The sequence below is a fragment of the Helicoverpa armigera genome, chromosome 30 (genome assembly GCF_030705265.1).
Source record: "Helicoverpa armigera isolate CAAS_96S chromosome 30, ASM3070526v1, whole genome shotgun sequence".
Taxonomy (NCBI): Eukaryota; Metazoa; Arthropoda; class Insecta; order Lepidoptera; family Noctuidae; genus Helicoverpa; species Helicoverpa armigera.
In genome coordinates, this window is record NC_087149.1 from 1,032,043 (window position 1) to 1,055,127 (window position 23,085).

The 23,085-nt window shown below is 38.0% G+C and overlaps 1 protein-coding gene across 1 annotated transcript in view; it reads left to right on the forward strand.

The window, feature by feature from the left end:
* Positions 1 to 2,176: 2,176 nt before the first annotated feature.
* LOC110382949 (spectrin beta chain, non-erythrocytic 1) overlaps positions 2,177 to 23,085 on the forward strand; it is a 102,561-nt gene continuing 81,652 nt past the window's right edge. Inside the window, exons 1-4 of the mRNA XM_064042871.1 lie at positions 2,177 to 2,309; positions 17,896 to 18,063; positions 18,619 to 18,791; positions 21,118 to 21,285. Coding sequence (XP_063898941.1) covers positions 17,997 to 18,063; positions 18,619 to 18,791; positions 21,118 to 21,285 — 408 coding nt within the window. The 5' untranslated portion in view covers positions 2,177 to 2,309; positions 17,896 to 17,996. The remainder of the gene's footprint in view (positions 2,310 to 17,895; positions 18,064 to 18,618; positions 18,792 to 21,117; positions 21,286 to 23,085) is intronic.

Here is a 23,085-nt window from a genome sequence, read left to right on the forward strand (position 1 = left end):
TAGCCCTAAGACGGCAGTATCTCGCTTCCCGATTCCTATCCAGGGTTATTCCCAAGTCATCCCACCCTCTCATCCCAAAACTCAGAGAGCTTGACACCCTATGTCACAGTTCAAAGTATTGGGAACATAAAGAACTGCCCCTTTTCCTAAAAGCATTCCGATTTTTCCAAAATTTAGAATCCCCTATTACATCACATCCCAGACTTCCCTTATTTAATTACTCCTATGAAGTTCTTTGCTTTACTCCTAAAATATTTTATAACATTGGCATATCTAAAAACTCCCCATCGGCAAATTCGGCCTTTAATGCGGTTTTGGGTGAACGATGGACTGGGTTTCAACGGTTCTTCACGGATGCTTCCAAATTTAATGGTGGTTACACTGGGGCCGCGGTTTATTATCAGAACTCGAAAATCATTCTTAAATTTAGATGTCCAAAGGAGTCTTCTATATTTACAGGCGAGTGCGTGGCATTATTGGAAGCTTGTCGCTTTATAGAGTCCCATGAGATCAACTTCGGAGTTATCTTTACTGACTCCCTTAGTTGTCTCCAAGCCCTATCCCAGAATTCCTTTCGAACTAAACTCCATTGTCCTATTGTCCTGGAAATTAAAAAGTCCCTTTACTCCTGCGCTAGGCAAGAAAAAGTAGTCCACCTAGTTTGGATTCCCAGTCACTGCGGTATAAAGGGAAATGAATGTGCCGACGCCTTGGCCAAAGACGCATGCACATCTGAGTCGGCTGACCTTGCACACTTCTCCCTTCAAGGGCATGACCTACTCAACCTCCCTAAATTGAGTCTTGACACCTCGTGGCAGGAATGGTGGAATATCTCCAGCAAAAAGAAAGGCAGCTCCTATTACGCTATCCAACCGGTTGTAAAACCAAAACCGTGGTTCTCCCATTTTAAAAAATACCCCAAACAGGTTATTTCAGTCCTGTGCAGAATACGGATAGGTCATTGTTGCACTCCGGTCTTTTTGCGCAAAATTCGGGTGCAGGATTCGTCCCTCTGCGAGTGCGGACTGGATGAGGGTACCCTGGACCATATATTTTTTAACTGCCCTAATAACTCCTCTTTCGATTTATATGGTCGTCTCCAAAAACTCAAAATTCCTCTCCCTATTAATTTCCGTTCCCTCTTATCACACTCCTGTCCAGAACTGCTCCAGTTGCTGTTAATGTCTATTCATCGAAACAACATTAAACTATAAACTGTGGCCTATTTTAGGCTACAGTTAGGTTGTGGTATATTTTATATGTTATATGTTACTAACATTTTGTTGTTATTTTTATATATGTAAATGTATTTCTGTTTGTTTCAGTGTCGTCCTACTAACAAGTTAAAGTTACACAAGATCGGCTACAACAGCATCTTAAATTCCTTTTGTTTTTGTTTCTTTTTTGTTTTTTTAATCACAAGCACGACTTGCTTCTCATTTCACTTGTCATTGGCAGAATCGTCGACATTGACATCGACACGGATTGCCATAAATAAAAATAGAATAGAATAGATATATACGTCATTTTATTGTCATATAGACGTTTTCCCGCGGTTTCACCCGCGTCCCATGGAAAAAGCTGCCCGTTGCGGTATAAAATAAAGCCTATGTTACTCGGGAAGAGTTTAACTTGCAAAAAAAAAACTGTGCTAAATATGGTTCAGGCATTTTAATTCGTTTAATATAATAGTAATAGCTGTTGTAAATAACAAAAATTGAATATATTTAAGACATTCAACATCTGGACACGATAATCAAGGAATTAATTATATGTATTGAATTGACCCAAAGAACCAGTAGTTTAGAAACCAGTTCGTATACATATTTGAGTTTTTAATAATATTCAGACCTTCCCGTCAATGAAATACATTTTTAAACCCGAGAAAATTATTATATCTCTAACCCCTAACCAGCGTTTTTAACCCGCGTAATATAGGAACTATTCCACGCATCCGAATAAAAAGTATCTAACACGAAAATAATTTAGAAATTATCACATTTATTTATATTTTTCACTCTCCTAAGTGCTCGTAAAGACCTAAATGAAATAAAATTACTTAGACTTTGATTTTGAATATAAAAAAACAACCCGCAACGCGACGGAACCCTAAAACTTCCGCGATAATCTGAAATGTGACGGAATCCAACCAGTCACCGGCTGTCATTTGCCGCGCGCGGACGCCATAACGCATATCTTATATCTACCGAAAAGTGACGGAAACAGTGCTTTTTTTCAAACAACTTTTAGGTATACAAAAACAGTGTTTTTCCAAGTGTAAATTTTAATTTTTGGAGTGTAAAAAAATAGTGTGTTTTTGCTAGTTTTTTCGTGTGTGTTTGAGTGCGTGTTCGCGTGTTGGACTGCACTTTCTCCGCGTGCATTGGATTTGTGTGGTGCATCTGCTAATTTCTTTTTTGGATACTTTTGGCGTTATTTTTTTGGTCATCGATTCGTCATAGTGTTGTCAAGTTCCCATTTTTTATCGATATCGATATTTTTGAGAGTTTCTGCTCTAATAATAATTTTTTATTTAACTATTTGCTGACATTTGAGTATTTTTGGCAGTTGTTTCGGGTAGTCAGAAGCCTGTAAGTCTGACAACCAGTCTTACCAAGGGTTATTGGATTGCCCGGGTAACTTTGTTGAGGAGTTCAGATAGGCAGCCTTGTAAAACACTGGTACTTACATCAGTTTAGACTGGAAGCCGACCCCAACATAGTTGGGAAAAGGCTAGGAAGACGATGAATTATTTTCTAACTTTTAAATTACATTTGAAACGTGAGAATACTGAAGAGCGTCTGAATAAGTAATTAAAACTACATAGGTACATAATAATTAATTACGTCATCTGCAGAAATAAAAGAACGTTGCTTAGTTTTTTTCCTGTACCCAGCTTACATTGGCATTCAGAAATCGGTTATTACAAACTAACAGGCGTCTGACGTCATTTTTAACGTATATTTTGTTGTAAAAAATAAAGAAATAATTGGGCAAAAGGTCGATTGATAAGGTTGTAACACACTTGGTATTAAGTGACTCATTGAGTAATCTGTTTGCCTATCTTTATTTTATTGAATTCGTAAATTGTTTAACAATAGGCATATTATTAACGGACTTACGCACAAGTTCAGTGACAATGTAAATGTCAGTATTCTTGAAACAACCGTTTACTATGGTTTATCAAAAAAGAAGGTTCTATGTTTGACCTGTACCTCCTGATTTGATTTCAAATTCTAACTTAAATTCCTCCAATCAAATGACAGGAAATCAAGTAAAAATAACTAGTTTGAACATTGTTCTATAACGACTTCATAAAAGTTAGATCATATTTTTTTTCCGAAGCAGTCATCGTTAGTAGCGATTACTAAGTCAATGCACGTGTCCATTCAAGGTCATAATCAGGATATTACGAACTACAAATGTCAGTTTTAAGTATGCAAAAAGTCGTGGTGGCCTAGTGGGTAAAGAACCAACCTCTCAAGTATGAGTATGTGGGTTCGACTCCAGGTGAGGCAAGTACCGATGCAACTTTTCAAAGTTTGTTTGTATGTACTTTCTCAGTATATCTTGGACACCAATGACTGTGTTTCGAAGGGCATGTTAAACTGTAGATCCTCACTGTTATTTGAATCTTTGGCAGTCGTTACGGGTAGTCAAAAGCCAGTAAGTCTGACAACCAATCCTACCTAGAGGTATTGGGTTGTCTGGGTAACTAGGTTGAGGAGATCAAATAGGCAGTCGCTCCTTGTAGCACACTCGTACTCAGCCGCATCGGATTAGACTGGAAACCGACCCCAACATAGGAAAAGGCTCGAGAGATGATGACCAAAACTTCCTTAGATTAGAGCATTCTAACAACGACTTCTTAAGCTTTATTCTATTAGCATAGATCAAGCCTCATTTTCTTTATAAAACCTGCTACCTTCTCTATAAAACTCTTGAACACATAAGTGCCTCGTGATATCGCTTAGAAATTCATAACAAAGTATAAATTAATAGCTATTGTGGTTATCATCACGTACAATACCGAGCTCTAATCGTTTCGGCCCTCGCTGTGAGGAGGCTCATGTTTCAAGAGTGTCAGTTATCAAAACAAAACACTCGACGCACGTGGTCTAAGTAGAAATAAAATGTATGCACCATCTGCTCAGCGTAATAAGTAAAAAAGAAAGTCAATTTTGATTTTTAACACGCTTTTATTAGGTCAATCTGTATGTAACTATGTAATGGAATCTAATTTGACCATCTTCCAAGGATCGTAGCGTCATGAAAATTGGTAGCTGTATGTAGTTCTGATGACAATACAATAATATGGTACTGTCGAACTGATCTGATGATGGAGCCGGAAGATATGAACTGAAACTTCATGATGAAACATCGTATCATATCTGTGTTTGGAGTTATTAGAAAAGTCTTGTCGTGAATTTTATATAAAAGCGTGTCTTTCTAGAGTAGAAACTATTCATTTTATCGATTTTAACAGCTTTGTCTTTCGATATCTTTCGCAAACGAGAGCTATTATTCAATTTCATGGATTCATTCGTACGTATAGTAGTGATGGCGCTAAGTTAATATTTTATCGATATTTTTTTTACTTGAAAGCATACCACTGAGGTTTTTGTCAAAATTAAATTCAAAATTCTTATATTTTTTCAAAAATACGTAATTTTCTAAGGTAGCATTTGAAAATTATATAACATTTGAACACAAACGCATGAAATTAAGTAGCATTTTATCTTGGAGATAAGAAACACCTTCAGGCCTGTAGATAAGTTATCCGGCTCATTGAATGACGTCATGCACTTATCTGTGCACTAAAAATAAGTGTTCATGCTTAGCAGGTATCACGTAGACATATTGTCTTTGAGAAGTATTGTTATTATTGTAGAAACTAGCTATTTACCACCGGAGAAATAAATTTCAGTACTACTAGAAAATATAGCCAACCAGCCGCTTACTCGCGTCTTCTCGCGTCCCGTGGGAACTATTGACTGTACCGGGATAAAATATAGCCTATGGTACTCGGGAAGATTGTAGCTTTCCAACAGTGAAAGAATTTTTCAAATCGGTCCAATAGTTTCGGAGCCTTTAGGGTTCAAACAAAAAATGTTGCCTATTTATTATAAGTAATAGTGGCCAGCGGTAGATACGTACTTCGCTACATATAACATCTACCATTATGGTCGACCGATTTTGTGCAAACTTCACATAAACCTAATGGTCCGACCAAAGCCTAAACATTTGGTTTGTTTAGGTGAGACCGTTCTTGTGGTATTAATTGTTAAATACATATGTAGATAAATATAGATTAGACATGTGTTGCAGGGGAGTCTGTTGCACCACTTCTTCTTCCCAGCAAAAACACATAGGAACTGGTGAAGGGCGGGCGATTTGGGGGCTGTCTTTTGTTTTTGACGTTCGAAAAGTGCTGATCTATCAGCCTAATTTGAATAAACGTTTTTGAGTTTGAGTTTGTTTGTGTATAGAAGTGGGGCAACAAACAACACAGCTGTACTTCGTCCGTTTGATTACAACTTTAATTATTCCTAATTTAGACGGGAATCAAGTTGTTTGCACTCCATTTATTTTTAGGACCGGCTGCGAGTGGCCGTTTGATGTTTGGTTAAATGCAATCAGTAATGGGGTTTAAACGGTTTCGTTACTCATAAGCTTTGCATGTAACTATGTAGGCCTACTTGTGGAAAGTTTAGCCTCTCCATGTCCTTACTGTATACTTTCTGAGTATATCTTAGACATCAATGACTGTGTTCCGTAGAGCACGTTTAGCTGCAGGTCCATTGAAAATCAGCAATTTTCGAAGGTCAAGTCTACAAAAGACAGCCCTAAAGAATGATGAAGAATGGTTTCAGTGTTAGATAGGTCTTTTATCGAAGAAGGCTGAACATGCTGTATCCGGGTCCGTAGAGTAATTCCCACGGGATGCAAGTGAAACTACTATGAGAAGAAAATTAGCTACACAATTTTTTTATCCTAATATATGTTGAATTAATAAGAAATGAAGACGCAAACAAGCTATGCAAAAATAAGTGACTCTCCCTTGACCCCTTTTACCAATAACAAAAGTATTATTACTTACTAAGAAGCAGCACCCTTACAATAATACATTTGCACAAGAACCCCTTATGATGGCTCGCTAAGATTGTTATAATCACCTGGCGTTTAGCGCCCTATTTATAATATGGTGAATTCTATTCACCTGGCTAACTGCGGTTTTTATAACCGTTCGTAGTTTTGCGATTGGAGATTGAATTTTGACATACTGTAAGATAAAGTTAGGAATTATTACATTAGAGGAAGTCTGAAAGTAGCGCCAGTTACAGAAAAGATGAGAAGTAGAAGATTGTCATGGTATGGACATCAGACATGTAGTGAGGAGGGATGATACGCATGCAACAAAGTGTGTGCTCAGTATGAATGTAGATGGATGGAGAGATGAATAGGAAGGGAGTGAGTGTCAGTATGACGAATGACAGGGGAAAATGGAAGAGAATGACATACTGCGCCGACCCCAAGTAAAATTGGGAACAGGGCAGGAGGAAGAAGAAGAAGAGTAAGCTAATCCACAGATAGTTAGATTACTGGGAGCGGTGTTAGGACAGTCGCTCCTTGTGGCACACTGGTACTCAGCTGAATCCGGTTAGACTGGGAGCCGACCCCAACATACTTAGGAAAAGGCTAGGCATATGACTAAAGTTTTCATTACTTAACTTCTGACAAAGGATGGAAAAACAATTGGAATTCTCAGACTAATGACCGTACAAGGACATTTCAAAGACTCAAAACGTTATTTGACTTAGAATCATGTTTTTGTACGGAATATTTTGGTCAAGAGACACATTTTTTTTTTCAATTGAAAGCAAACAATAGTGTATTCCATAAACGATTGGCCTGTATAGTCAGGATATACAAGTTTTCTACTACGTCCTTAGTTTTCCCAAACTATATTGGAGTCGGAGACCCTCCTATCGTTTTTTTTTAACGACGCCAAAAGTCATCAAATGACTCCTCCCGCTGTAGGTTAGCAGCCGTGAGGCAGTGTCAGATTCTTAAAAAGAAAGAAGAAAGAAAGAAATTTCGAAACGTTTTATTTAAAATACTGGTAAATTTAAAATACTATTTTTTTTGCCGAAATCTTTCACTAACATTAAAATTCTAACAAACTACCTAGATTTCCAGAATCTACCATCTAATATATCAATACATCTTACAGTACATCATGATACGTCAGTACACATTGCCATTTTAACACCATTAGCCGCTTTGTACGGCTTCTAATGCAATTCCTGCTGGCTCGATGCTACGACGGAATTGTGCCTCATCATTGTGGATGGATAGATACCTGTAATTGTGTATGTTGAACTGTTATTTGGAAGGCATTTTATTTAGGAATGTAATAAACACTAATTCTTACTAATATAATAAAGAGGAAACACTTTTTTGTTTGTACTCTGACTCCGAAAATACTGAACCGATTTGAAAACTTCTTTCTCTGTTGGAAAGCTACACTCTTCCCGATTAACATAGGCTATATTTTATCCCGGCGCGGGCAGTAGCTTTTACGGGACAGAGTTTTACAGTGTTCAGAAGTTTCGGAGCCCTTTACAGACAAACAATTAAAAATGTTTCGTCGTTATTATATTAGTACAGATCAAAATAAATGATTCACTAGCTCAATAACAGTTTGTCACTGTGACCTACTAAATCAATTGGAACCAACTATCGTGAGAAAATATCGACTATTCGCAACACTAGTCGTCTTCATTCTCAGATTGTAAATAAACATAAAAAAATAATGATTTGTCTATGCTTATACCACGTTCCCGTAGCTTCATTGATTAGCAGAAATTAAAGTTCCACAAAGACTTAAACGTCTGTTGAACACTTGTCTAAAAAAATCAGATTATGACGTTGAAATAAGGTCAATTTTGCAGACTAACTTATTTTAGACAAGTGTTCAACAGATGCTGGACTTTTTGTAGTACCTAAGGCTGTCATTATTTACTTGGGAATAAAGTAAATTGACAGATAAGTACCTAAATAATTCGTAATAGTTCCCGTCAAATTAATTTGACACTTTTTACTCAAATATAATTGGTAAAAGGTATTTATTTTAACGATTTGCAAATTTTTACTTTACTTTACTTACGATAGACGAAAGTACTAAAAGATTCTTCTCAAAACAGTTTTTGCACAGATGTGACAAAATAAATAATTTAATTTACATGGTGTCAAGATGACAGCATGACCAAAAATAACCTTCAACTTTTGCGAAACGAATACAAATAAGCAAAGAGAAACAACCATAGAAATATAATAAAAAGGAAACATTACTTTGTTTGTACCCTAGAGGCTGCAAAACTACTGAACCGATTTGATAAATTCTTTCACTGTTGTAAAGCTACACTCTTCCCGAGTAACATAGGCTATATTTTATCCCGGTACGGGCGGTAGTTCCCACGGGACGCGGGTGAAACCGCGGGAAAACGGCTAGCACTACATACATTATAATTTTATCGGTCAACTGATCTATCAAAAAGTATTTGGATCCTAAATCTATGGCCATTCATATATCTTTTTCTCCATACAATTTACATACTTAGTAATAAAATTACGTCTACATAGTATCCCCGCCGTGCAAACAAAAAATATCATAAAACAAGTTTGCTTAGAGTCGGCCATTTTTAAAACACGGGCTATCTAACGACAATGGGATTGTTGTAAAAAAAGATATACAGTAGATCCAGTTTGTTACAAAGTTATATTAAGCCAAATTATAGTAGGTACACTTTAAGTTCAATGAACCAAAGTTGTATTTCAAAACAAAAACACATAAAGAAGGAAAAAACAGTTTCTGCAATACATATAGAAAAAACACTGAGAAGGTACGGATAAGCCAATATTTCCTAGTCATCTCCCGAGCATTTTCCCAACTATGTTGGGGTCGGCTTTCAGTCTAACCGGATGCAGCTGAGTACCAGTGTTTTACAAGGAAAGACTGCCTATCTGACCTCCTCAACCCAGTTACCCGGGCAACCCAATACTCCTTGGTATGACTGGTGGTCAGACTTACTGGCTTCTGACTACCCGTAACGACTGCCGAAGATGTTCAATGACAGAATTTCTTACCAAATACACTATCAATTATTCGTATAATTAATGTGCATTTAAAATTAAAATCACCAACCAATGCCTTCACTTAAAAAAACCATTCATTTCTTAAGAAAGTGCCTAGAAAGCCTTCTGCCAAAACATTTGTATAGTGACGACAAATTTTTAAATTCCGAACACAGCATGACCTTGAAACGTAATCGGCGTATTGTGCCCGCGCCATTCTTGGAACTATTGTAACCTAATTTGGTGTTATTTTTAAATATTTTGCGGTTGAACGACTTTGGGAAGGGGAAACTGGTCTTTTGGGCCACCCCTAGTGCTTGAGAATTTTTAGTCTGTGGATGAGTCATGAAATAAAAAGTTAAGAGTTATTTTTTTATATTTTTAGGTTAAAAATAATAATCTTTGTTGATATTTTGTATTTTTTAACTTAAGTTTGTATATTATTTGGTCATATAAAGATAATAATAATAGTCTACCTCTTCTAATTAAAATTTTATGAAATCAAATCAAAAAGGCCTTGTACTATTACGTAAACAGAAAAATATCTTTGTTGATATTTCTACTAAGTTTGTAACTTTTCAGTTAATTAACTACGCTTTTACGATTATAGGAGTACAGTTTAAGTTTTAAAAACACACATTTTTTTATTTTCGTATTCTTATATAACGCATAGATTAGCCAGGCTCTTTACTTACTTAAAATGTCTTGAATATTTTTAATTACCTGCGTTAAAAGTCTAATTTATGCCTTAAACTGAAAGATTTATTAACCCTATTATGTCTGCCTATAAGTTAACGTTTGGTTTACGTAACTATTAATAAATCTATGTTCTCTTTATCATGTAGCTTGTCGTAAAAACAGATAGGTAAAGTCGGCGCTAATATGCCACTAGATAAATTGACAGACATATTGCAAACTAGCCGTTATCCGAGGTTTCACCCGCGTCCCGTGGGAATTACTGCCCGTACCGGGATAACATATAACCTATGTTACTCGGGAAGAGTGTAGCTTTACAACAGTGAAAGAATTTTTCAAATCGGTTCAGTAGTTTCGGTACAAAAAAATGTTTCCTCTTTATTATATTAGTACAAAAACTATTTTCGAGTTTGACAGGAATCTGACATGACATTACTTATGTCAAATACAGGGCTTATGTCAAAACTCTATCCTTAGTAAGGAAATGTACGGATAGTTTAAATATTGGGATCGCCTGTAAGCGTATCGGACCTACAACGACTCTCATTGACGGTTGACCTTTGAAAGATGACGTAACCATAGAGTGATGACTAAAAGAAATAACAGACTATATTAGTCATGTTGTAGATTTTCCCAGAATTTTCTAGTTTCTCTCTTAGTTTGAATTATGGTTTGACCATTTTTGTTCTCATAAGCGCCACTATTATAGTTTTTAGAGTACCTGAAAACTTTTAGTCGGCCGATAGTTTGTTTGGGCTCATAAATCAGTATGAAGATGAATGGTTGTACGCACATTACAAAGATCAGGTATTTAGCCGGTAGTAGACCGACTGAAAACTTTGATTTGGATCAAGATTTTCTTCACAAAAAGTCGTGTTAGTTACACTCCTTATAACTCAAGAATGGCTGAAATGTTCAAACTGAAAATTAGAGGGAAGGTAACTTAAACCCGGGAGAAGGACATAGGATAGTTTTTGTCACCATCCGGCTACAGGAAGCAGATATCTCCGGGACGCGGGTGAAGCTAGTTCTATTTAAAGGGCCATGACTAAATAAATTCGTTGAACTAACAACCAACATACGGTTAACACATGTTTGTAACAAAAAAAACTTCCAAACTTAGAATAAAATCCTTCCCGCCAAAAAAATCGTCGCCATTTTTTATCACATGTTTTTTTTACTCTGTCCATCGCACGGAGGAAGGAAATGTAGCGGAGATGCCATAAGAACAGTAGGTCAGGCGCCTTCTTGTAGCTCAATCAACGTGCGTAAGGCGTGATCAGTTACTAGAACTAACGAAGCGTTCGGGTTCCTTGTCAAATCAAAACCAATCTGTCAAAGATTGGTCCCGATTATTTGGTGATTTATTTGGGTGGAGCTAGTAACGTTCCTCGTCCCCTCGCCCCGCATGTTGTCGCGCTACTTTCTTAGGAGACATTGCGTTATGACATCTCCACTAGTCATTTTGTTCTCCATGGTCCTACGAGTAATTATAGTGATGCCAGTCTTCGGTTTGACATATGAAAATCGATCGATTCAAACAGTGGTCAGTCGAGATAATTTGCAATTCAAATTACAGATGCGTTCACTGTGAGATAACAGATTTTTTGTTGCGAAAACGTTATTTGTTTAAAGTAATATTCAAATTAGTTTTTTGCAAAGTCACGAAGAGCGAAAAGTATTATAATGTTCGATAACAATGGGTGTGTAGAGTCTCATCCAGATAATCTAACCTTTTCCCAACTATGTTGGGGTCGGCTTCCAGTCTAACCGGATACAGCTGGGTACCAGTGCTTTACAAGAAGCGACTGCCTATCTGACCTCCTCAACCCAGTTACCTGGGCAATCCAATATCCCTCGGAAAGACTGGTTGTCAGACTTTCTGGCTTCTTTCTAACCGCAATGACTGCCAAGGATGTTCACGAGGTCTGAAAACGAAGGGACGCCATTAGTAAGCGCCTTTTAGCATCAATTACCAATTCCAAAGCGCCAAGCTCACTTAGTAAGCCAAGATTAACTTGTAAAAGTGCTACGTGTCTAGAATATGTTAGTGATACATGTATAAATGTAAACTTAGAGAAAGTTATGTGAATGGAGCCAGCATTGTTGTCAACTGTCGCTTGCAACTTGCAGCTAGCATTTTAAAACATCTTTCGCTTGATAAAATCGTTGCTAGGCAACCGAAAAATAAAATGTCAAAATTTTATGTCGATAAACTGTAGGTCCCGGCTGTCTTTTTAACATCTTTAGCAGTCGTTACGGGTAGACAGAAGCCAGAAAGTCTTCCAACGGGTATTGGGTTGCTTAGAAGACTGGGTTGGGGAGGTCAGATAGGGCAGTCGCTCCTTGTAAAATACTGGTACTCAGCTGCATCCGGTGAAACTGGAAGCCGACCCCAACATAGGTAGTTGGGAAAACGCTCGGGAAATAATGACCCTATAGGCTCCGAAACTACCGAAGCGATTTGAAAAATTCTTTCACTGTTGGAAAGCTACACTCTTCCCGAGTAACATAGGCTATATTTTACCCCGTTACGGGCAGTAGTTCCTTCGGTACGCGGATGAAAACCGCATGAAGTATTGAGCTATTTTTCAATACAGTTGTAATGTAATGTACACTAATATATTGTGTGGAAACCCATTGAATAACTGTGTTATATTGACAAAAGGTATCTTGAAGGAGCGGCCGCTATTCTTATCTTATATTTACTTGTAACTGATAGCAATGCGATACTTACTTTACTTATAATATTGTAGGTAAATATGGAGTGCAATTGTAGACCTTTTCCTTATGTTGGTCATATTGTACATTCACTATAAGAGATACCAATAATAAAATTCATCCTAGACCTATATCTGCTAACCCAAAAGTGCTGGTTTTAAGCCTCTACATAGGTAGTTTGATTTAATATTTTACATATTTTTTACTTTTTACGAAAGACGTACCATTTGGATATCTTTGGCAGTCGTTACGGGTAGTCAGAATCCAGTAAGTCTGACAACCAGTCTTACCAAGGGGTATTGGGGGCTGTCTATGTTACTGGGTTAAGGAGATCAGATAGGCAGTCGCTTCTTGTGGCACACTGGTACTCAGCTGAATCCTGTTAGACTGGAAGCCGACCCCAACATAGTTGGGAAAATACTTTACTAATGACAATGATGTTTTCATTACATAAACAGTTTTTAACCAAACCAGTTATTCGTCGATACTTTTTGCTTGTATACGCCGAGTCAGCGTCACAAAAACGTTCCATTGCAAGCAAAAAACTGCATTATCTGCACTACAATATATCTACATACATGTATATATCTACAGGGCCGTCCGTTCCACATAATTTATTTACTAACGGCCATTGAACTCCGGTCTCGATAACGTAACATTGCAAGTAATAAAACGAAGTATTTGTGTATAACAGTTATATCGACTTCGCATGGAGAACAAAATGACTAGCGGAGATGGCATAACGCAAAATCTCCTAAGAAAGTATAGTTATCGGCTCTGACCTACATCTGCGCAGAAGTGATTTATTAGCAAAGAACCAATCCCGAGTGACGGCTATGACGCGTTGCACTGCGGGCCAATCACCGCTTTAGCCCCCGCGCCTCACTTCATACCACAAAAGGGACCCAATAAATTACTTCTGCGCAGGTGAAGGTCAGAGCTCAAGATTCGTGCCGATAACTATAGCGACAACATGCGGGTGTTAAAGTGACGAGGAACGTTACTAGCTCCGCCCTTTTTTTTTAACGACGTCAAAAATTATCAAATGACCCCTCCCGCTGTGGGTTAGCAGCGGTGAGGGAGTGTCAGACTCTTACTGACTAAAAACCGTCGTGTTCCGTCGTAGGCCTTTTATGTACTAGGGCCGCGGTAACACTTTCGAACAATCCCGCAGCCCACTAGCTCCGCCCTTAAATGCCTTCTATTTTCAAAATAAAATCACCAATCAATCAAGGACAATCTTTGACAGATTGGTTTTGATTTGACAAGCAACCCCAACGTCTCGTTAGTTCTAGTAACTGATCACGTCTACCGTGCGTTGCTTGAGCTACAAGAAGGCGCCTGATCTGTATTCCTTATGGCATCTCTGCTATCTTTCCTTCCTCATTTGTCACCATCCAGCTACTGGAAGCAGTTATCTCTAGAAAGCTAGTTTATTATATTAAACAGGGTACATCCATCCTCCGAGCCTTTTTCCCAACTATGTTGGGGTCGGCTTCCAGTCTACCCGGATGTAGCTGAGTACCTGTGCTTTACAAGGAGCGGCTGCCCTATCTGACCCCTTCAACCTAGTTACCCAGGCAACCCAATACCCCTTGGTTAGACTGGTGTCAGTCTTGCTATTATATTAAACAGGGTACAATTAGGTATTTTTCCATGACATAGGTAGGAATCAATGCTATTTAGATCAGGCAATTTATTTACTCAATCCTGAAATTAAGAACTAACTTCTACACCAAACATATACCAACTTCACCATTCAAACAAACAATTAAAAAACGCACACAAAAGCGATAAAGAGAGCACAAAAAAATAATAATAAACGAAGTCATAATACACGAGGCATATCGCGTGCTCATTGACCGCACGACCACAAAATACATAGGTACAGAAGTCAATCTCATGTATGTACTTCACTTTTCATGCCTAAGCTCGGCGGTCGCGCTAGGGTTGTCAACTGTTTTATGCGCATAAAACTAAAGTGGTAGTGGTACTCATATCTAATTATTTGATGTATTGTTGAGAATAAAACAGGAAAAATGAAATATAAACCAATAATAATAAAATATTTAATGTGGCATACAAGAGGTTAATAAACACTTTCAACGGAAATTCGTTTGAACGAGATACCGTTTTTCAGAAACCGCAATTTATAATTTTGTTATTCATACATATCTATATATGTTACCCTACTCTTTACTTGTGAAAAAATATTTTTGTATGTAATGGGTTGGTACAGTCCCTGATCTAAGCTTGCTTCTACCTACAGAAAACTTGATGTGCGAGTTTTATTTCGTCTACCTTACAACATAGTCTCGCCATGATCACAAAAATTATCAACTCCTACTAGCAATAATCTTTGAGGGTAGGTAGGCAGGTTCGCCTGGGTCGACACTAGCAAAACTTATTACGGCATTGGGCCAGAGGCCGCCGCCGGGGCGCTTACCTACCCACCTAACTGTACCTACCTACTGCGTTTATTAAACGAACCATCGAAATATGAGAAAATAAGTAGGTACATACTATAGGTAATACGGCAGGCTAAAAAAACGACAATTCACTGTTTATTGTTGTATAAAACAACCGTCAACTTGTTCAATTATAATACGAATTTTGTTGCTCCATTATTACTTTTTCTTTTGTTATTAAAATTAAAAATATTACAGTCAAATTACAGTTAGGTAGGTATCACAACGCGTGCACATTTATCTACCTTTGTGTGACGCGCTTATCTCAAGAAAGCGGTAGCCGCGCTCGCACTGTTTTGAGTTGTTTTGAGACAGCGCGTCTGTGAACACGCACACATAGACACCTTTGTCTGCGTGACTCGAACGCGCTTTGTATGTAGATTGACTTCTGTACCTATGTATTTTGTGGTACGACCGACAACGAACCGTCAAATGCGCGTGCCAAGCTATGTATGAACTATACTAGCGACCCGCCCTGGGTTCGCACGGATAATATTTCTCCACTATTTAATGGATGAACTGCCTCGTTGGTTTAGCTGTCGCAAGTGCGGCTGTTGAGCACGAGGTCTCGGGTTCGATTCCCGAGTCGGGCCGAAATCGCTTTGTGGGTTTTAGAAGACTTTCACAAAGCAGCCCGGAGCCTGGAAGCTGGTGATTGATACACCCGTGCATCGGAGAGCACGTAAATGTGTCGGTCCTCCTGCGCCTGATCTCTCTCCGGTGGTGTCGGATTCCCGTGTCGTGATTCCGAGAGTGAAGGAATAGTGAGTGCACCTGTGAAAACACAGCTCATCATCTACCGAGCCTTTCCTCAACTATGTTGGGGTCGGCTTCCAGTCTAATCGGATGCAGCTGAGTACCAGTGCTTTACAAGGAGCGACTTCCTATCTGACCTACACAGCCCTTTTAGTAAGACTGGTTGTCAGACTTCTGACTATCCGTAAAGTCAGTCTGAGCTGAGTTTCTGTTTGACATTTTTGATTCGCATAGAGAACAAAGTCAATTGTCAGTATTTAGAGTACATTTAATTAAAAATCTCGACAAAAGGTAGCTTTGTGTGCGCGCATGACCGTGAACTAACGGTCGCGTGCCATTGACCAGAAAACATAACATTACTTGTATAATTGTATGTATGTGATATACTCTGAAATTATACATTATGCCATCAAAAGTGTGGCCCAGTGTGCGCCACTGTGACGCACACAAATGTTTCTTCTGGGGCTCAATTCTGCTAATGTCATAGTGTGGCGATTGGATAACAATTGAATCGCAATAGCAGTTTTAACCTTATCGAGCATTCTGCAACTGAAGTAAAACCAATCGTATTCCAATGACATTTCATTGGTTTGCTATTGGTCTGCCTTTTGGTCTATACGGTAGTTTGCTCTACAATCATATTGCAATCGTAAATCATTTGCAGACAGTATGATTCATTATAGAATCACAGAAAAGGATAAAAACGTTTATTTAAAAGAAAAAATAGCGGAATACCACATACGCTTCAATCGTAATTGAGTCGTGATTGGATCTCAGTCGGATGTCAATCGTATATCGCTTAAGTAAAATTAGCGAATCGGGCCCCTGGTGTACTCGCTCTAGCAAACAGTGACACATTGCGCGCGAACATTTGTAAAATGTCCGCGAAACTGCAACCTTTGTTCGCGAACACATGTGTTCCTAAAAGCCTGTTTTTCTAGTGTTTTTTTAAACAAGTAATTTTGTTATTTTGTTTCAAGGTGGATTACTGATTTCAGACTTAAGAGTCCAGGTTTCCTCAAGATGTTTTCTTTAACTTTTACTCGGTCATTAGTGTCTAAGATTCACAAATAGCCCTTCTCAATAGTTTATCTATACCAGAGATAGGAATTTGAATTTGACATTACTGGTAAGTGCTAATGTCAAATTCCTATCTCTAATTAGCAAAACAATAGATAGATGGGATATTGGGAACAGCCATCAGTAAGAACATATAACTTAGAAAAGTTACAACTACATATATAATCGTTTTAGACTTTAATTAAAACAGTTCTAATATAAAGTACACAACTGATAAAACTCTGTATAAAATTAATGTTTACTCTTCTATAAAGTTAAATAACTCTTAAACACGTCATGATAAGACAAATATCAGTATTTAACCAAATGTTTGAACCACTCGTCATCTTTAAGAGTTGTCATGACCGGATATCATTGGTTGAGTCAATTATCGTGCTATTCGTAATTACTGACTGTAGCTCCATCTTTCGCGTGTTAGGGTAAACTTTTGAAATTGAAAGGGAATTCAATTATTGTAATGAAAAATACATATACTTAAAAAATAATTATCATTATATTATATATTTCTACAATGTACACACTATACATATATACAAACTTAAAAAATAAAAAGCCTGTTTATTTACTTTCTTTTATTAAGTCAAAAATGTGTATTGAAGTTAAGCAACGCTTAGCATAGCATGGTTTGTAGATGGGTTACCATCTATGGCATAACACATTCCTCCGTGTTTAGGAAAGCACGTTTTTATACTTCCCGGCAGTAATTTGAAAATCTTTGACTGTCGTTAACAGTAGAAGCTAGTAGGTCTGGCAACCAGTCTTCCTTGTGAAGGGTGTCCCAGGTAATTGGGTTGAGGAGATCAGTCTCTCCATGTGGCACACTGGTGCTCAGCTGCATCCGGTTAGACTGGAAGCCGACCCCAACATAGATGGGAAAATAGGCAGATAAGATATGAATATTCAATCATCGTTATTGTTTCCTAAAATAAACAACCATCAATAATAAATGACGAATCGACCATATTCCATAAAAGAATAAAGCCAAAAGTATCCAAAACCCCTTCAAAATAATCCTAACATCAAAATCTATTAACAGATATACCAAAAAAGAAAAGAACACAAACCATAATTAATCTGTGGCGTTCAGTGTTGCAAACCTAATGAGAACTTTGTACTAAGTGTTGCCGCATCACAAAAATGCAGCGGCAACTGAGCAACGTTAGTGTTTACTCGTACCAGGATTACCAACCTTCTAGAAAATATGGTAAGTATTACAGAAAATAAAGAGGGCATAAATATTTTTTATGCCAAACTTAGTTAAGGTCTTGTGGTCAAAAGTTCTTGCTTGGTGGGACCAAGAAAACAGAGTGTCATTTTATGTAGAAAAACTTGCTACAAAAGTACGCGGCCCATTGGGCACCTCTAATACCCTGATACTGAGTCGCCATACAGTTTGACGAGATCTAAATAATGCCCAAAAATCGACCACACTACGTTAGGTTAAATCCTTAACATTTTTATTTAATAGGCACGTGTTTGGCCACCATTTCACAAAGCAATTGATAATGTGGTCAAAGGTTCTTGTGATCTCTCTCCGGTGGTGTCGGATTGTCGTCGCATCGCGCTATGAGAGTGAGGGAATAGTGAGTGCACCTGTGTCCAAGCAAATGCTCGTGCACTATCTATATGTAATATGTTCCGCTCAGCTGGCTGATCTCCTTTAATGAGACCAGCCGTCGTGACTGAAATCACCATGGACGTCATTATTATTATTTTACTCTCTTCACAAAGTCTAACCATCTCTGTTTTCTCCTACCAGGGCAGCAGTATGAGCCAGGAGGTTATGCGGCCGCGATTCAGCAGAGAACAAACATGACTCAACGCGAAGATGCGCTCAAATTCGAGCAGGGCCGCATCAAGGCCTTACAGGAAGAACGACTCCACATACAGAAGAAAACTTTCACGAAATGGATCAACTCGTTTTTGCAGAAGGTATGATTTTTACATACTTATTAAGTAGTTTTTTTGGTGGGAAATCATAAAATGGGTGCACCGTGCTTGAGGGTCCACGTTCCTTCTAGAGCTCTTTATATGCGAAGGCCGCGGTAATTCGCGCTTACTTTTCTTACTGCTTCAATCAATATTATAAATATCAAGAGTTGGTTTGCTTGAAGTTTGGACGCGCTAATCTTAGGAAGAACTGGACCAATTTGAAAATAATTTATTTCACTCGAACGTCCGTTCATTTCCGTCCTCGAGGCTCTAAAAACGGGCCATTCATTAGATAGCCTTGGAAAATAAATGACTTAAACCATGTTCCTTCTTAAGCCCTTTATCGGGCCGCGGTAACTTTCGCAAACAATCCTGCAGGCCCGGCAGGCTTTGGCCTAGAGGGCCCCACTGTCATTGGATAGCCCAAAGGAAGTTTAAGTCTTAATAGCCTAAAGGAAGTTTAAGTCTTAAGAACGCTAAAGGCTACTTTTTAACCAGTCTCGCGAAGTAGTTCCCACGAGATGCGGATAAAACCAATGGCGTATTTACAGTAATTTTCTCATAAAAAAAGATAGGTATATTTAATTTATCAATCCAAGTATAATTTTAGGTATTTACAACAAAGTGTAGGTTTATTAAGATAAACATTGGTGCAACGGCAATGACGAATAATTGACACATCAGTTTTAATAGAATATTGTGTCATGCATGTATCATATTGTTTATTTTATATGTACTTATGTGGTTAGTCACGTTTTGAAAACTGTTAATACTTTGTTTCATTATATGACACACATTTTATTATCCCAAGACTAGCCGTTTTCTCGCAGTCTCACCCGCGTCCCGTGGGAACTACTGCCCGTACTGGGATAAAATATAGCCTATGTTACTCGGGAAGAGTGTAGCTCTCCAACAGTGAAATAATTTTTCAAATCGGTTCAGTAGTTTCGGAGCCTACAAATCCTCTTTATGATATTAAGTAGGAATAGGTATAGATAAGTACCTAAATCCATTTAGTCGTATTAGCCATATAGCTGTATTAATTAGAAAAGGATCAGCAAGAAAAGAAATAGATTACTTCTAAATCAAGTTAGAGAAAACGCAATATCTTTGTAAACTTGATAATAAATGAGCAATAATCGCATTGTTTTCAATCAATTATCATGAATTATACAAGTGATGAATTATTTATTAACACAAAGAGAACGTCAATTCGATCTTAATTAACATTAAGTAATTACTATAATTATAACAACACTGATTCGAAACCGCGAATTTTCTTTTGTTGTTGTTTGTACCTTAATGGCTCGGAAACTACTGATCCGATTTGAAAAATTCTTCCACCGTTAGAATGCTACACTCTTCCCGAGTAACATAGGCTATATTTTATCCCGGTACGGACAGTAGTTCCCACGGGACGTCAGTAAAATCGCTGGCAGAAGCTCATCATCCTCCGAGCCTTTTTCCCAACTATGTTGGGGTAGGCTTCCAGTCTAACCGGACGTAGCTGAGTACCAGTGCTTTACAAGGAGCGACTGCCTATCTGACCTCCTCAACCCAGTTACCCGGGCAACCCAATACCCCTTGCTGCTACAGAGCCGCTGGCAGAAGCTAGTCTACAATAAACAAATGAATGTCTTAGATAAAGTATTGTATGAGTAAGTCTGACATCACCCAAGGTTAGAATGTCGGAAAGCAATTGATTTATTATTGTTATTTATCTAAATAAACGACTTTACAATTGATTTATTTAGTTAAAAACGTCTTGATTTCATTGTCTATATTGTGTTTTAACATGAAATTAAATAATAAAATGAATAGTCTGAAATTACGGCAAAACGTGTTATAAATTGACAGATGACAACTACATACGCTCAATAGCCTTTTGTTTAATACAATTTATAACACAACAACAATACTTATAACAATTTGTTCCTTATGGCTTCACCCGTGTCCTATGGGAACTACTGCCCGTACCGGGATAAAATATAGTCTATGTTACTCGGGAAGAGTGTAGCTTTCCAACAGTGAAAGAAATTTTCAAATCGGTTCTGTAGTTTTGGAGCCTTTGGGGTACAAACAAATACCAAAAATTGTTTCCCCTTAAATCTATGCTAATGTAATAAATAAAGACAAAACATTTTTTTTGTTGTTGTACCATTTTTCTAATACTTTCGCTGTTAGAAAGCTATATTATCTGCGAGTAACATAGGCTATATTTAATCCCGGTACGGGCAGTAGTTCCCACTGGACGCCGGTAAAAAAGACTAGTGTGTTATCATAGACAAACTATTTAGATTTTTTAACAACTCTTTCTTCTTTCCAGGCACGCATGGAGGTAGACGATCTCTTCGTAGACCTGGCAGACGGTCGGCGCCTGCTCAAACTCCTGGAGATCATCAGCGGAGAACGCCTGCCGCGTCCGAACAGTGGGCGGATGAGAGTCCACAAGATTGAGAATGTTAACAAGAGTTTGAGTTTTTTGCATACTAAGGTGAGATTTTACGCATTTGGTTGTTTTTTAGGGTTCCGTACCCAAAGGGTAAAACGGGACCCTATTGTTTTCGGCCCGATGTGCGTCCGTCCGTCCGTCCGCCTGTCACCAGGCTGTATCTCATGAACCGTGATAGTTAGAGAGTTGAAATTTTCACAGATGATGTATTTTTGTTGCCGCTATTACAACAAATATATGAGAATGTATGAAAACTAGAATTAAATAAATATTTTGGGGGGCTCCCATACAACAAACGTGATTTTTTGCTTATTTTCTAAATAATGGGACGGAACCCTTCGTGCGCGATTCCGACTCGCACTTAGCCGGTTTTTTTGCTTTAGAGTAGACTCTCAAACTTTTAGTCGGCTGATAGTTTGTTTATGCTCGTTAATTAGTTTAGAGATGAATGGTAGAACGTACAATACAGCGATCCGAACTATGACAGATTATGCAAATTTCTTAAAAAAAAAAAAACAATCATAGCGCCAACTTTCGGCCGACTATTTAGTCTGTAGTATGTGGGTATTGCAAATGTGCCGTAGAATCACAAACTACTTACTAAAATAACACTGTTTTAGTCTAAATTAACGATTTATCTATCAATTTTCTTTGCGTTCTGTACGTCAATTTATTAATAAATACTTTTAGTAACATGTAGGCTACAGCTGACTGATAATCCATATCTTTACTTCTATAGGTACTTATATAAAAGAGGATTCATTGTTTGAACTCTAAAGGCTCCGAAACTACGGAACCGATTTGAAAAATTCTTTCACTGTTGGAAAGCTACACTCTTCCCGAGTAACATAGGCTATATTTTATCCCGGTACGGGCAGTAGTTACCAGTCAAACGGCGGAAAAAACGGCTAGTTGGTAATATATTATTATTTTTTCATGAAACATGTGTCGACTGGTCGACATTGCTAAGCCTATCCATAGATAAGATAGAGTATCTCTACTCTTTGGTCGATAACTTATGTAATTTGTCCTTTAGTACTTATATACTTATCAAATTAACTATCCGACTAGCCTATTCCCAATTACGTTGGGGTTGGCCTCCAGTTTAACCGAACGCAGCTGAGGACCAGTGTGCTACATGGTATGACTAAATAGTAGGTATTTAGTAGCTTAGCTAAGAAAAAAAAACACCGGCCGAATTGAGAACCTTAAAAAAGTTGTTGGTTTGCACCCTAAAGGCTCCAAAACTATTTCACTGTTGGAAAGCTACACTTTTCCCGAGTAACATAGGCTATATTTTATCTTGGTATAGGCAGTAGTTCCCACGGGATGCGGATGAAGCCGCGGCAAAACGTAACTTATAACATCAGAATTACATAAACTACTTCTTTTTCGGGAAGTAGTTCAGGACACTAGAAGCTATCCATCCTCCGAGCCTTTTCCCAACTATGTTCGGGTCGGCTTCCACTCTAACCGGATGTAGCTGAGTACCAGTGCTATACAAGAAGCGACTGCCTATCTGACCTCAACCCAGTTACCCGGGAAACCTGATACCCCTTGGTTAGACTGATGTCAGACTTACTGGCTTCTGACTACCCGTAACAACTACCAAGGATGTTCAATGACAGCCGGAACCTACAGTTTAACGTGCCATCCGAAACACAGTCACTAGAAGCTAGTAATACATAAAAACTAGCCTGTTTGTGTACGAAGAAACCTCACAAGTGCTGTCTTGTGTAGGCTTCGAGAATTACGCAATTATGTTACATACAACATACATATTATGTAAACTAGCTGATTCTAGTAGATTTAGTTAGTTTCCTGAAATTATTAGGTACACGT